At 40.4% G+C, this 15885-nt stretch overlaps 2 protein-coding genes across 12 annotated transcripts in view; one reads left to right on the top strand and one right to left on the bottom strand.

Annotated features, from left to right (window-relative positions):
- The window catches only part of PPP6R3 (protein phosphatase 6 regulatory subunit 3), a 135640-nt gene that overhangs the window by 100820 nt on the left and 18935 nt on the right, over nucleotides 1-15885 (bottom strand). For 9 of the 11 annotated variants that reach the window (XM_055078757.1, XM_024133318.3, XM_007126915.4 and 6 more), the window contains one exon: nucleotides 11906-12003. The exons of the other annotated variants lie outside the window; for them this stretch is intronic. The gene's annotated coding sequence lies outside the window, so the exon portion shown is untranslated. The remainder of the gene's footprint in view (nucleotides 1-11905; nucleotides 12004-15885) is intronic. 11 annotated transcript variants of the gene reach the window in all.
- Nucleotides 14411-15801, top strand: LOC102993129 (nuclear nucleic acid-binding protein C1D-like). The gene has a single exon (XM_055078758.1). The coding sequence runs from the start codon at nucleotides 14970-14972 to the stop codon at nucleotides 15354-15356; it is 387 nt and encodes a 128-aa protein (XP_054934733.1). The 5' UTR covers nucleotides 14411-14969; the 3' UTR covers nucleotides 15357-15801.

Genomic DNA, 15885 nt, shown 5'->3' with positions numbered 1-15885 from the left:
TCAGCTAAAGAGTATCTAAATATGTACTTGCTTAGTCACAGAACTAATAAAAGAATAGCAAGAATGAACATCTACCCTTACAAACCCTTTGTGCCAGCATTATACACATGCTTCTCAAACCTCTTAGGTATTATTCCTATTTTATCCTTGAGAATAATAAGAAAGGACACTCCAAATAACCCTTACATGAACCCTCAATTTATTTGTTTATTTTTTAAAAACTCACTTTGGGGAAAAAGGAATAATAACCTGCTCCCTATGCTCTCATATGACTTTTTACCATAAATTCCATGATACTCTTCACAAATGCAAATTCACAAGAGGAAGCTGTAGCTATTACATAACATGAAAGAAAATATTTTCTCCTTGTATCACGTTATCATACACAAACAACTAAAGACAACCTCTCCGTTACAGACAGGTGATACAGCCTAGAGCCTGGACCCACAAAAGCAAGCAAGTCTACTCTTATTAACATCAGGGAGCCCTAAGGTAGGCCAGATCAATCAGAGTATCATTTTAATGTGGATCTCAATGATCCTATCTCTGCAAGTGTGCTCACAAATGCTCTCTAAAACACCCAAGTCTAAAGAGATGCAAGATAATGAGATGGGAAGATACTCCATCTCTATGAGGTCTTGCTCACCATTTTATCCTCAATGCCTAGCACACTGTAAATTTAAACAAACAAAAAAAATCCCTCATATTTTGACCACAAAAATCATCAAAAATGAGCACACAGGGCTTCCCTGGTGGCGCAGGGGTTGAGAATCTGCCTGCTAATGCAGGGGACACGGGTTCGAGCCCTGGTCTGGGAGGATCCCACATGCCACAGAGCAACTAGGCCCGTGAGCCACAACTACTGAGCCTGCGCGTCTGGAGCCTGTGCTCCGCAACAAGAGAGGCCACAATAGTGAGAGGCCCGCGCACCGCGATGAAGAGTGGCCCCCGCTTGCCACAACTAGACAAAGCCCTCGCACAGAAACGAAGACCCAACACAGCAAAAATACATAAATAAATCCATAAACTCCTACCCCCCACATCAAAAAAAAAAAAAAAAAATGAGCACACAACCACTCATAACTGGGAGAAACTAAGTAAGTAACATCATTTGGATGACTTCAGAGGCATCTTTCCATATATATGTATGTATTTTATATATATATATACTTAGATACAGATATATATGTAACTATCAGCTAATTTCAGAAACACCAATCAATTTAATACAAGCTGTGGCAAGAATACAGGCTACTAAAGCATTAATCAAAAATTACTGTGACAAGAATGCAAAAAGACTGCTTTTTAAAGTATAAAACACTCAAGGTAAATCCATACTACCACCTTTTAAAAGCAAAATCAGGTACGTAAAGGACTAAGTAAAAACTTTGGCACCCGAATGGATTACGTCATGGTCCAGCTATGCACCCTAATGGACACTCAAATCACTGCCATCGTACATGAAAGCCAACCCAATCTAAGTCGCTATTAAAATGGAGCCAAATCATAAATTAGTAAATTAGCATCCAAAGTAAAGCCCAGAAATTCAACGCTGCCTGTTACAACAACAACAGTGTGCAGAGATGTAGAGCAACGGTACAAAAGACTACATGAGTCCAATCGCCAAAGCTATACTTAGCTGGCTCAGTCACGGTTACACATCAAGCTTAATTTGATGTAAAAACTTAAACTTCCATAATCCTGAGTACAAAAGCAAGAAAGATATCAAACTTTTTGTAGGGCATCTTAGTAACCAAATGATTAATATGTGAAATAGAAGTACAGAGACTGGAAAACATGCTAAGCAGCATGAAGGTGAATGAATGTATCACTGAAAATTCAACCCAAGGATGGGATTTTCAACTGGCAAACCAAGATACCTGAGAGATGGAAAAGGAAAAGCCCTTCATATAGGCTCTTGGTTACTGTCCTAAAGAAAAGATGAAATATGAACCAAGAAGGGGCCCAAGTCACAACCGGTTACAGCACTGCCACAAGCTCTGAGTGATTTTTTTTCCTCCTACGTTTAAACACAAACCTGATTTCTAGTTGGCAATTCTAATCATACTCATAACTCTTGGTGCCCACCACTAACACTTCTTAAGTTCTCAAAAAAATTGTTTTACGGGGAATGCTCTAGACCTACACTGTACAATACAGTGAGCCACCTGCCACATACAGCCACGGAGCACCTGCAACGTGGCCAGTAAGACTCAGGAACTGAATTTTCAATTCTCTTTTAATTTAAATAGCCACACTGACAAACAAAGAAGACCATTTTACTGGGCAGCACTGCTCCAACTCACATTAAAAACTAAGCACAGGATAAACGTTTATGGTCTACAATTTTGGGTAAGTTCACATCTCTAGGCTTCAACTTTCTCAACCAAAAAATATAAAGAGAGTTCCATTAGACTGTCTCCATGATTAAAAATAAATTAGTGCAGCATATAAATTAAAAGTCTCGGAGGCTTCCTTGGTGGTGCAGTGGTTGAGAGTCCGCCTGCTGATGCAGGGGACATGGGTTCGTGCCCCGGTCCGGGAAGATGCCACATGCCACGGAGCGGCTGGGCCCGTGAGCCATGGCCACTGAGCCTGCGCGTCCGGAGCCTGTGCTCTGCAATGGGAGAGGCCACAACAGTGAAAGTGAAAGGCCCGGGTACTGCAAAAAAAAAAAAAAAAAAAAAAAGTCTCGGGACTTCCCTGGCAGTCCAGTGGCTAAGACTCTGTGCTCCCAATGCAGAGGGCCCGGGTTCGATCCCTGACCACGTGCCACAACTAAAAAGATCCCACATGAGGCAACAAAGATCCCACGTGCCGCAACTAGGACCCGAAAGGAAAAAAAAGTCATCATTAAAACTGTTGCAGTGTAATTAAAGCTACACACCCCGGGCTTCCCTGGTGGCACAATGTTTGGGAATCTGCCTGCCAATGCAGGGGACACGGGTTCGAGCCCTGGTCCAGGAGGATCCCACATGCCACGGAGTAATTAAGCCCATGTGCCACAACTACTGAGCCTGCGCTCTAGAGCCCGCGTGCCACTAGTGAAGCCCATGCACCTAGAGCCCGTGCTCCGCAACGAGAGGCCACCGTAATGAGAAGCCCACACGCCGCAACGAAGAGTAGCTCCCGCTCGCCACAACTAGAGAAAGCCTGTGCGTAGTAACAAAGACCCAATGCAGCCAAAAAATAAATACATAAAATAGAAATCTTTCCAAAAAAATAAAATTAGATAAAATAAAAAAATAAAGCCACACACCCACCTCAAAGTTATAGCAGGTTACCTCACCCTGATGATACAAGGCTATCATATTACTCCTCACTTCACCAAATTTAATGGGGAAGACCAAGAGAACATGGATTCAGTTCAGTCAACCTTTGGGCAAGTAAACTCATCTCTCTGAGCTTGTTTTCATATCTGTAAAATGAAATGATTAGACTAAACGATCCTTTAAGATGCTTCAAACCCTCGACTACTTCTTCCCTGTGGCTCTAAGAAGAAATATAAAATATTAGGGAAACCAGGATACTCTAAGAAATGAAGAAAAAGGAATCAATGAATAACCAGACTCAAACTCTTAAACGAAATTAGTTAAATTTAAACAAGATCTTAAAGTAGAGAGTCCCAATGACAGAGAATTTAAAGTTATATTGGGTTGGCCAAAAAGTTCATTCGGTTTTAAGTAAATATAAAAGACACATTTTTCATTTTCACGAAGCACTTTATTGAACAACATATTCACTAACCGAACTTTCTGGCCAACCCACTACAATATCAATGTACTCTGCTGGGAGACTGATTTGGTCTATTAGGGTGTACCCAGTTTTCTGTTTTTGCTTTAAGTCCATATGTGAACACGCTGCTTTCTCCAAAGCAGGAAGATCAGTAAAACCGGGTTAATGTAGGTGGCAGGAGAACATATAGCGCACAGAGGTTTGTACTGTCCCTTCCCTCACAGAAGGTGGACAAAGTAAGTCTTCCTCCTCCATTAGGCAGCTGTAGGATAATCACCACTGCTACATCCAGCTTTCTCAGACAACATCACATGCTTGCTTACTTTATCAATGATCCAAACCAAGTAAAACGATGCTCTCATGATAGGAACTATGGTTATTTTTAGATGCAGTAAGGCAAACTGGAGTGTGAATTCATCCATGAAGCTGGTAAGATATGTTATACCCATCTTTCCTGTGGTATACAACTCAGAACATATATAAAACAGGACAGGATCCTTTAAAAAGAACCCTAACAGGGATCTGGAGATGGGAATATAGACTAATAATTCATGTGAAGTGTGTTAAAAGGCAGAAAGTCAAGAGAGAATGACAGGCTTAACGTCGCTCTTCAAAGGCATATTTTCACATACCTTCTGTGCCTATACCAGACCCACTGATATTGTTTTCAATCTTTTAAAATGGGGGGAAAGAATCACTCTCAAAGTCTCTGGTTTATAGCATGGTAGAAAAAACAAAACCAAATTCGACTTTTTGAAGAATAAAATGTTTTAGCGGGACCTCCCTGGTGGCACAGTGGTTAAGAATCCTCCTGCCACTGCAGGGGTCACAGGTTCGAGCCCCGGTCCGGGAAGATCCCACATGCCGCAGAACAACTAAGCCCATGCACCACAACTACTGAGCCTGCGCCCTAGAGCCTGCGAGCCACAACTACTGAGCCCGCGTAGCCACAACTACTGAGCCCGCGTGCCACAACTACTGAAGCCCGCGCACCACAACTACTGAAGCCCGCGCACCACAACTACTGAAGCCTGCGCGCCTAGAGCCCGTGCTCCGCAACAAGAGAGGTCACTGCAATGAGAAGCTCACGCACTGCAACGAAGAGTAGCCCCCACTCGCGCCACAACTAGAGAAAGCCCGCGCACAGCAGCGAAGACCCAATGCAGCCAAAAAATTTTAAAAAAAAGTTTTAGCTGATACTGACTTTTCTTTACATACAGTTGATTTAATCAGGCCAACACTGATGGACCATTTAGTTTCCAATTTTCACTATCACCAAAAAATGCCAGGGTTCCCAGAAGTGGAACTGCTGGATTAAATAATGTTCATTTTGAATTAACTGCACAACAGCCACTGGAGGTCATGGCTATCCACATTCCCACCACCAATGGAGGTGTGCATGCCTGGTTCCTCACACCCTTGCCCGACAATGTCTTTTTCTCTTAAGAGCACTGTTCATGTCTAAAAGCCATTTATACTTCACTTTTCTGCCAACTGTCTGTTTATATCCTTTGTTCATTTTTCTACTGGGCTTGTCTTCTCAATGGTTTGTAGTGGTTATTTAGAAGTAAGAAAAGGAGCCCTTTGTCTCAAAGCATTCCCTCCTCAGCTCATTCCAATCTGGTGTCTATCTGTACCACTCAACTGAAACTGCCTTTTCAAGTCACCAGTGACCTCCAGATGGGGCTAAATCTAAGTGAAACTCTTCTGTCCTCCTCTCAACCTCGCTCTCGGGAGCATTCAGTACTGTTCACCAGGAGACCCTCCTTACTGGCACCTTCTCCTCACTTGGCTTCTTTGAGATCACACCCGCCTTGTTTTCTCACTGGCCACCTCTCGGTCTCCTCCGAGGCAGAGGTTCCCACAGGGTTCAGACTGTGGACACTACCTGGGTACACTCTCCCCAGCTGACTACAGTGGCTGGGGTGTCCACTGCCATGTCTTCTACTCACCCTATTGCCGAAGCAACTGAAACAAGGCCTGGGGAGACTTTAAAAAAAAAATGGTTTTGTTGAATAAATGAAGCCGTTTCCATGGGGTTTTAAATATACCTCTGTAAACACAGTTGAGATTCAAATTTATAAAACCAATTAAGGCCACCTCTGCACTTCAAACACAGGTACCCAACTATTAGCAGACATTTCCCCTTGGATGTCTTGCAAGCACATTAAATTTAGTATCTCCTAAACGGGTTTTTGCTCTCTATCATACACTGACCACCAACCAAACCTTTTCCTCACTAAGTTCTCCCTGTCCCAGAAAAGGCACACCCCAGTTGTAAAAGACAGAGCCTGGCTCCTCTTTTCCCTCCCAATATCCAATTCATCAAAATTTTGTCAACTCCATCTTCTGAGTATCTCCCCTTCTTCATCTTCCTCTGCCACCACCCGGAGGATAAAAACTGCTTCCTACTCCATCTCCTTGCGTCTCCTCTGGCCCCTTTAAGCCACCGTTTACTTGCGTTCCTAGTCAGTGTCCTCTGCCACTCCATGTGAGCAATGATAACATGATGATAATCTGATCTATGCGGCCCACTGTGGTAGCCACATAAGGCTTTTAAGCACATGAAACAGACCTAGTTCAAACTGAGAAGTATGTATGTGTAAAATATACACTTGACTTCAAAGACTTAGTACAAAAGAAAGAAGTGAAAATACCTCATTAATAATTTTATATGACATGCTGAACTGACAATATTTTGTATTACTGGGTTAAATAAAATACATTAAAATTAATTTTGCCTGTTTCCTTTTCATGAGGCCACTAGAAAATTTATGATTACATATGTAGCTTGCACTGTATCTCTATTGAGACACTGTCCTGATTCACTGAGGGCACCAGCATGCCATCTTTTTAAACCACGTGTGACCAAAGCATTGAAAGCACCAGGCCTGGCACTGGGCAGGCACCCAGATATTTGCTGAAAGAATTATGGTCAACAATCGGTATCCTTTATGTACACTCATTTAAAAACAAAACACTGAAAATTTAGCTCTTACTTGAAGTTGAACCACACTTTAAAAGTACAATTTGGGCTTCCCTGGTGGCACAATGGTTAGGAATCCGCCTGCCAATACAGGGGACATGGGTTTGAGCCCTGATCCGGGATGATCCCACATGCCGTGGAGCAACTAAGCCCGTGCGCCACAACTACTGAGCCTGCGCTCTAGAGCCTGTGAGCCACAGCTACTGAAGCCCGTGCGCCACAACTACTGAGCCTGCACTCTAGAGCCCGTGAGCCACAGCTACTGAAGCCCGCCCGCCTAGAGCCCGTGCTCCGCAACGAGAAGCCGCCGCAAAGAGAAGCCTGCGCACCGCAACAAAGAGTAGCCTCTGTGCGCAGCAACGAAGGCCCAACACAGCCAAAAATAAATAATAAATAAAATAAATTTAAAAAAATAAATGAAGTACAATGTGTATTAAAACAACTTTTTATTTTAAATTCAACAAATGTATACTGAGACCTGCTTTGCAGAGCACACCAGAGCCAGGTGTCCTGACTTCTAGCTGGCGCTGCGGCAGGCTCACTGCACCCAGTCACCCTTTCATTAAGGAAAGCCACGACGTGGAGTCAGAGAAAGGCCTTCTTTGTTTTTCATATTTTACATTCTTACAATAAATCATCATTTGAATTTATACAAATAATACACAAATACATTCTTCTAAACTACTGAAACAATACAGATAAAGTGACAAATCTCCTTCTACCTACCCAGCTCCTTCTAATCACAGTAATCAGTTTCAGATCTGTTAAGAAAACAACTAAGTTGAAACTGTACATATACATGAATTTTAAGAAATACTCTACTTCTCTAACATTCATCCTAATTATGTCATTAATTTTTGTAATTTTTCGGTGCTAAATTTTCTGTTAGAAGGGAAAGTCAGAAACTGGGGTTAGACTGGAAATTTAAGGTGGCCAGAAAGATTGAGTCATCAACCCTTAAAACTTAGTCATCACAACTCAAAAAATCAGCCATGAGAGAAGGAAAGCTAGTGCAGTACAAGGAGGAAAAAAAAAAAAGTAGACGGTTAACATGGAAAGTCTAATTAATAAGATTTAGGTAGTGATCATCTTGTAATGTATTTAAATGTCCAATCACTACGCTGTACACCTGAAATTAACATAATATTGTCGTACCAACTATATGTCAAGTGAAAAAACAAAACAAAACAAAAAACCTGGGAGGTGGGGCTTTGCAAAAAGTATCACACCACCTTATGTTATGCCCGGCAACATTTAAACTACCAGAGAGGGTGTGGTATCTTCAAGAGGGCAAGGCTTACAGTCAGTGTGGGGTCTTCTAAAGAAACAAAAAAATGCACTCTCAGATGGCCTCACAAACACACAGAGTACATTTCAAAACAAACATTATCACATTTTAAGTCTAGAACTATAATCTAAATGGATTTCAATGTGATTTAGGTTGGAAGCCCTTTAAAAATTTCAACTGGGGTCCACATTCAACCTCCAGAGACAGATCACAACCAAAGAAGACACAAGAGCGAGACTGCAGGAAAGTTAACGCCCAAACGGAGAAACTTACAACTACCTGCTTACAAGGCAGAGGACACTGTGGGGATACTACAAGACAAAAAAAATCGAGGTCTTCCACAGATGGCAAGTGAGGTAGGGGGAATTGTTTTAACTGGTAGACCTTATTTGGATCCTGATTTGCCAAAATTAGAAAACTGTATATATAAAAATTATCACCTTTGAGACAACTGGAAATTTCAACTCTGACTAGGTACTGGATAGTATCAAGCAATTGCTTTGTGGGAGTTTTATTTAGATGTTATAGTTTTGTGGTTATGTTACGGTTAAAACAAAAAAAAACTGTTTATTTTTGAAAGATCTATACTGACATATTTACAGAAGAAACAAGACAATTATTTTGGGATTTTCTTCAAAGTAATATGTAAGGGGCTAGCCATAAAGGAAAAATTAATCAACTGAATTACATTAACTCCTCTTCCTCCAAAGACACAATGACAACCCACAGAGTAGGCAAAGATATTCACCATGTTTGTATCTCCTGAAAGATTCATATCCAGAATAAAAGAAACCCTACCAAGTGTTGTGTTTGAAAATATGTCCACAAATTCTTTGACACTCCTTTCAAAAAGGGAACTTAACTCCCCAAGGTGGGACGATGTAGTGAGTCTCTTCTAACAAACAGAATATGGCAAAATTAAATGCCATGAGACTTTTGAGGTTGTGTCATAAAAATGATAGCTTCCACTTGGTGCTATTTCTCTCAAATCACTCTCTCAGGGGGAAGTCAGTCACCATGTCCTGAGGACAGGACACTTAGGCAACCCTGTCAAAGGCCTACATGAAAAGGAACTGTGGCCTCCCACCAACAGCCAGGACTAACTTGCCAGGCATGCGAATGAACCACCTTGGGAAGGATCCTCCAACTCCAGTCAAGCCTTCAGAGGCTGATAACATTCAAGCCAAATGGCCCAGCCAAGTCACTCCCAAGTTCCTAACCCACAAAAACTATGAGATAATAAATGTTTACTGTTGTTATAAACCACTAAGTTTGGGGATAATTGCTATGAAGCAACAGAGAGTTAATACGATAAAACAGACAATGCAACAGACAAATGAAAAGGAGACAAATATTACTCTTCGTTAAAAAAGAATAACTAGGGGGTTGGAGAAGGGAAGGATTGAGAGTTTGGGATTAGCAGATGCAAAATACTGTATATAAGATGGGGAAACAACAAGGTCCTACCATATAGCACAAGGAACTATATTCAATAACCTGTGATAAACCATAATGGAAAAGAATATTAAAAAGAATGTATATATTGGGATTTCTCTGGCAGTCCAGTGGTTAAGACTCTGTGCTCCCACTGCAGGGGGCACAGGTTCAATCCCCGGTAGGGGAACTAAGATCCCACATGCCGCGTGGCGTGGCCAAAAATAAGTAAGTGAATGATGAATGAATGAATGAATGAAAAGAAAAAGAATGTGTGTGTATGCGTATATATGTATGTATAACTGAGTCACTTTGTTGTGCAACAGAAATTAACACATTGTAAATCAACTTGGGATTTCTCTGGCAGTCCAGTGGTTAAGACTCTGTGCTCCCACTGCAGGGGGCACAGGTTCAATCCCCGGTAGGGGAACTAAGATCCCACATGCCGCGTGGCGTGGCCAAAAATAAGTAAGTGAATGATGAATGAATGAATGAATGAAAAGAAAAAGAATGTGTGTGTATGCGTATATATGTATGTATAACTGAGTCACTTTGTTGTGCAACAGAAATTAACACAACATTGTAAATCAACTATACTTCAATAAAATTTTAAAAAGATAAAAATGAAAAATGATAACTAAACAACCAAAAACAAGCATGAAAAGGTGCTTGACTTCACTAGTGCCAATTAAAACTATTGTAAAGGGGGCTTCCCTGGTGGCGCAGTGGTTGGGAGTCCACCTGCCGATGCAGGGGACACGGGTTCGTGCCCCAGTCCGGGAAGATCCCACGTGCCGCGGAGCGGCTGGGCCCATGAGCCATGACCGCTGGGCCTGTGCATCCGGAGCCTGTGCTCCGCAACGGAAGAGGCCCGCCTACCGCAAAACAAAAACAAAAACAAAACAACAACAACAAAAACTATTGTAAGGTATCACTACACAGCTAGGGGTGTAGCTAAGATGAAAAGCATGAAAAAAAGATATGAGCTATTAATGATAGTATGGAGTAAGTGGAATGTCACGCACTGCTGGGGGAAGTGTGATCTGGTACAGACACTTTAGTAGATGCAGCCACAGTTTTCCAAAACGGAATATATGCACACCTCTATGACCTAGCAATTTCACTTCTAGGTATATCCCCAACAACCTCACACACAATGTCAAGAGAAAAACTCAGACACAAGTGAACATACCATAAGATTCTATTTATTTAAGGAACAAAACTTAATGCAGTTAAGTATCAGAATACTGGCTTCCCTCGGCAGAGAGGAGGGTATGACTGAAAGGGGACAAAGGAGATACCCAGGACCCAATTACCCAGGTGGGTTTCAGACTGTGAAAATTTCATTTATGATGTGTACTCTTCTATATTTCTATTACAATTCAATAGAGGTTTAAAATAGTAACAATCCAGGAGAGAAGTGGGGGTTGAAGGAGTAAGTAGGGCAGGACTGGCCTTGGATTTATGCTTGTTGGAGCTGAGTACCTGAGGGTTCATTACACTATTCTATATTTGTGTGTGTTAAAATTTTCCCCTAATAAAAAAGATTTTAAATATACATTAATATAAACCTGGCTGGAACTGCTGATAAAAGCATAAACTGGGCTAATTTTTTTGGCCATAGATATCAAACGGTGTTAAAAATCTATACATTCCTTGACCCAATTACTCTGCTTTAATGAGTTCATACTCAGGTATTTATCCTGAGTAAAAAAAGTCTTATACATAACAATGTCCAAAGAGTTTATAACAGAAAAAAAAAAGAGAAATGTCTAAATATAGAGGTCACAGGACACTGTGGGGACCACTACAGGATAAACAATCCAGGTCATCCACAAACACATGGAGCGTGAATAACAATGATTTTATCTGCACCAAGGTTCTTTTATCTCTCCACTGAAATACAGTCATTAACAAAGATGTGATCCACATCATTATGTCACCAAAAACATGCAAATTAAAACAAGTGGACACAACTATACACCAATTAGAATGGCCAAAGTCCAGAACACTGACAGCAAATGCTGGTGAGAATGTAGAGCGACAGGAACTCTCAATCACTGCTGATGAAAGTGCAAAATAGGGCAGGCATTTGGAAGACAGTTTAGCAGTTTCTTACAAAACTAAACATATTCTTACCATACAATCCAGCAATCGTGCTCCTTGGTATCCACCCAAGGAAGATGAAAACTTATGATCACACAAAAACCTGCACACAGATGTTTATGGCAGTTTTATCCATACTTGCCAATACTTGGAAGCAACCAACATGTCCTTCAGTAGGTGAGTGAATAGACTTTTCCCCTCCCCTCATGTTTCTGGGAGGGGGAAAAGAACATTTTCTTTTCTTTTCTTTTTTGAAATATATCAGGACATTCCGTTCTTAACAAAGCTCACCTTAAAAAAGAAAAACTATTTTACCAGAGCCTAACCCACTGAAGTTTTACCAGAACCTAACCTACCTGGAGGAAGGGAAATATCCAACTCCAGCCCCCTCTAACCTTCCGCATGAGGAAAGGGAAGTACACAACTCCAGGCCACTCTAGCCATCCTGTACCACCTAAGAAAAGGAAAAAAGCAGAGAAGCACTGGTGAAGTTCATAGTTCAGGGGCACAGGCTCACCAAAAGACTGAGACTGAATCATAGCACTAAAGAACATTTCCCCTCCCCAGACAATTTACCACTACATTTCCAAAGGTCTATTCTTCACAGTTCCTTTACAAGTGCATCATGTCTGCCTTTCAAAAAAGATTACAAAGTATACTAAAAAGACAAAAAATCGTTTGAAGAGATTGAACAAGCATCAGAACCAGTCATGTATGCCAGAGATGCTGGAATTATCAGGCCAGGAAAGCTAAGAGCTTTAATGGAAAAGGCAGACAACATGCAATAATGGATAAAATAATGCAAATAGATAAAAATTCTAAGAAAGAATCAAAAAGAAATGCTACAGACCAAAAATACTGTAACAGAAATGAAGAATGCCTCTGATAGGCCCATCAGTAGACCGGACATAGCTGAGGAAAGAAACTCTGAGCCTGAAGATATGACACTAGCAACTTCCAAAATGGAAAAGCAAAGAGGAAAAAAAGGCGGGGGGGGGGGGGGGGGGCGTTGTGCAAAATATCCAAGAGCTGTGGAACAACTACAAAAGGTATACCATATATGCAGTGGGAGTACCAGAAGTAAAAGAGAAAAGGAATAGAAACAATATTTGAAGCAATAATGACTGGGAATTTCCCCCAAATTAATGTCGGACACCAAACCACAGATCCAGGAATCTCAGGGAACACCAAGCAGGATAAATGCAAAAAAACAAAAACAAAAACCTACACCTGGGCATATCATATGTTGTCTACAAGAAAACTCACTTTAAATTCAGAGACACATATAGGTTAATAGTAAAGGGACAGAGCTAGACCATACTAAGACTAATTAAAACAAACTGGGAGTGGCTATATTAATTTCAGACAGAGAAGACTTCAGAGCAAAGAAAGTTGTCAGTGATAAGAAGAGTTATTACAAAATGAAAAGGGGGTCAATACTCCAAGAAGACATAACAATCCTTAACGTTATGCACTTAACAGCAGCATCAAAATACGAGTAAAAAACGGATAAAACTGCAAGGAGAAATAGACGAATTTACTATTATAACTGGGGACTTTAACACTCCTCTATCAGAAATGGACAAATCCAGCAAGCAGAAAATCAATAAAGACATAACTGCACTCAACAGCACCATCAATCAACCGTATATAATTGACATGTATGGACTAATTCATCCTGCAGTAGCAAATCACACATTCTCCTCAAACACACATGGAATACGCACCAAGTTGGACAACATTCTATGAAATACACCTTAACAAGTTAAGAAGAGACATCATACAATGTCTGCCCTTAGACCACAATGCAATTAAACTAGAAATCAGTAACAGAAAGATAGATGCAAAAACCCAAAGCACTTGAAGATTACACATTACACTTCTTCTTCTTTTTTTTTTTTTTTTTCCCCCGCAGTTCGTGGGCCTCTCACTGTTGTGGCCTCTCCCGTTGCGGAGCACAGGCTCCGGACGCGCAGGCTCAGCTGCCATGGCTCACGGGCCCAGCCACTCCGCGGTACGTGGGATCCTCCCGGACCGGGGCACGAACCCGCGTCCCCTGCATCAGCAGGCGGACTCTCAACCACTGCGCCACCAGGGAAGGCCCTACACATTACACTTCTAAATAACACATGGATCAAAGACAAAAAATCTCAAGAGAAACTTTAAAAATGTCTGAACAAAATGAAAATGAAAATACAACTTACTAAACTTTGGGGGATACAGCAAAAACAGTGCTTAGATTAAAATTTATAGAATTGAAAGCATATATTAGAAGACATCTAAAATCAATAACCTAAGCTTTCACCTTAGAAAACTAGATAAAAAAGAGCAAATTAATTCCAAACTACGCAGAAATTTGAAATAATAAAAATTAGAGCATAAAAGAATTTTAAAACAAGAAATCAGTAGAGGAAGTCAACGAAACCAAAAGCTCATTCTTCAAAAAAAAAATCAATAAAACTCATAAGACTTTTTCCAGACTAAGGAAGAAAGAAGACTTAAACTGCTAATATCAGAAATGAAAGAGGGGAATCACTACAGATCCCATATACAATAAAAGGATAATAAAAGAATATTATGAACAACTCTGTAGCCGCAGATTTGATAACCTAGATGAAATGGACCAACTCCTTGACAGATACAATCTGTCACAACTCACATAAGAATAGACAGTTTGAATAGGTCTACATTAAAGAAATTGAATCAATTATTAATTGATTCTAAAACAGAAAGCATCACGTCCAAATGTTTACTGATGAATTCTACCAAACACTCTTTAGACAGTTTGAATAGGTCTACATTAAAGAAATTGAATCAATTATTAATAACCTAAAACAGAAAGCATCACGTCCAAATGGGTTTACTGATGAATTCTACCAAACACTTAAAGAAAAAATTATACGAATTCTCCATCATCTCTTCCAAAACACAGAAACAGAAGGAATACTTCCTAACTCATTCTATGAGACCGATCATGCTCCTTGGTATTTACTCAAACGAACTGAAAACTTATGTTCACACAAAAACCTGCACACAGATGTTTACGGCAGGTTTTTCATAACTGCCAAAACTCGAAGGCGACCAAGATGTCCTTCAGTAGGTGAGTGCATAGACTGGTACAACCAAACAATGGAATATTACTCAGCACTAAAAAGAAATGATCTCTCAAGCCGTGAAAAGACATGGAGGAACCTTAAATGTATATTACTAAGCGAAAGAAGCCAGTCTAAAAAGGCTACAATGCTGCATGTTTCCTACTATATTTCGTTCTAGAAAAAGCAAAACTATAGAGACATTATAAAGATTAGTGAGGTCATCGGAGGGCGCTGCTCACTGTGGGCAGAGCCTGTGTGCCGCTGGCGTCACTGCCGCCAACTGCTTTCTGGGAGGCAGGAGTGGAAGGCCTGAGAGTTGATAATAATGGCAGATGAAGAAATTAATGAAGACTGTCCAGGAGAAATTCATGAATATTTACCAACATCTGAGAATTCCATTGGCACTGTGGATGAGATGCTGAAGACCATGATGTCTGTTTCTAGAAATGAGTTGTTGAAGAAGTTGGACCCACTTAAACAAGCAAAAGTGGATTTAGTTTCTGCTTACACATTAAATTCAATGTTTTGGGTTTATCTGGCAACTCAGGGAGTCAATCCTAAGGAACAGCCAGTAAAGCAGGAACTGGAAAGAATCAGAGTATACATGAACAGAGTCAAGGAAATAACAGACAAGAAAAAGGCTGGCGACCTGGACAGAGGCACGGCTTCAAGAGGGCGTTGTAATAAATGTCCTCTGGGAACCAAAACCTAAAAATGCACCCAAAGTTGCCAATAAAGGAAAAAGTAAAATTAACCTTTTGGTTTGATGTACACATATTCAAAAAGTATATAATTTTTCTGTGTGTGGTTAAGAATTTTATTCTTTTTCTTTCTTTTTTCTTTCAATTTACTTTTTTTTTTTTAATTGGAGTGTAGTTGCTTTACAATGTTGTGTTGGTTTCTGCTGTGCAGCAGGGTGAATCAGCTATATGGACACATGTATCCCCTCTTTTTTTGGATTTCCTTCCCATTTGGGTCACCACAGAGCACTGAGTGGCGTTCCCTGTGCTATACAATCTGTTTTCATTATTATCTATTTTATACATAATAGTGCATATTTTTATTGTTTTCCACAAAATAGACGATGATTATGTAGCATTGTAAGGTTTAAATGTATTCCGTATTGAATTCATGTATAAAATCTGTATTTTATTTATTTATTTATTTATTTATTTATTTTATTTTTTTTTTTTTTTATTTTTTTTTTTTTTTGTGGTATGCGGGCCTCCCTCTGCTGTGGC

This window comes from Physeter macrocephalus, chromosome 16 (assembly GCF_002837175.3).
Source record: "Physeter macrocephalus isolate SW-GA chromosome 16, ASM283717v5, whole genome shotgun sequence".
Classification (NCBI taxonomy): domain Eukaryota; kingdom Metazoa; phylum Chordata; class Mammalia; order Artiodactyla; family Physeteridae; genus Physeter; species Physeter macrocephalus.
The sequence above is the reverse complement of the archived record's forward strand: the minus strand, read 5'-3'. Positions and strand labels throughout refer to the sequence as shown.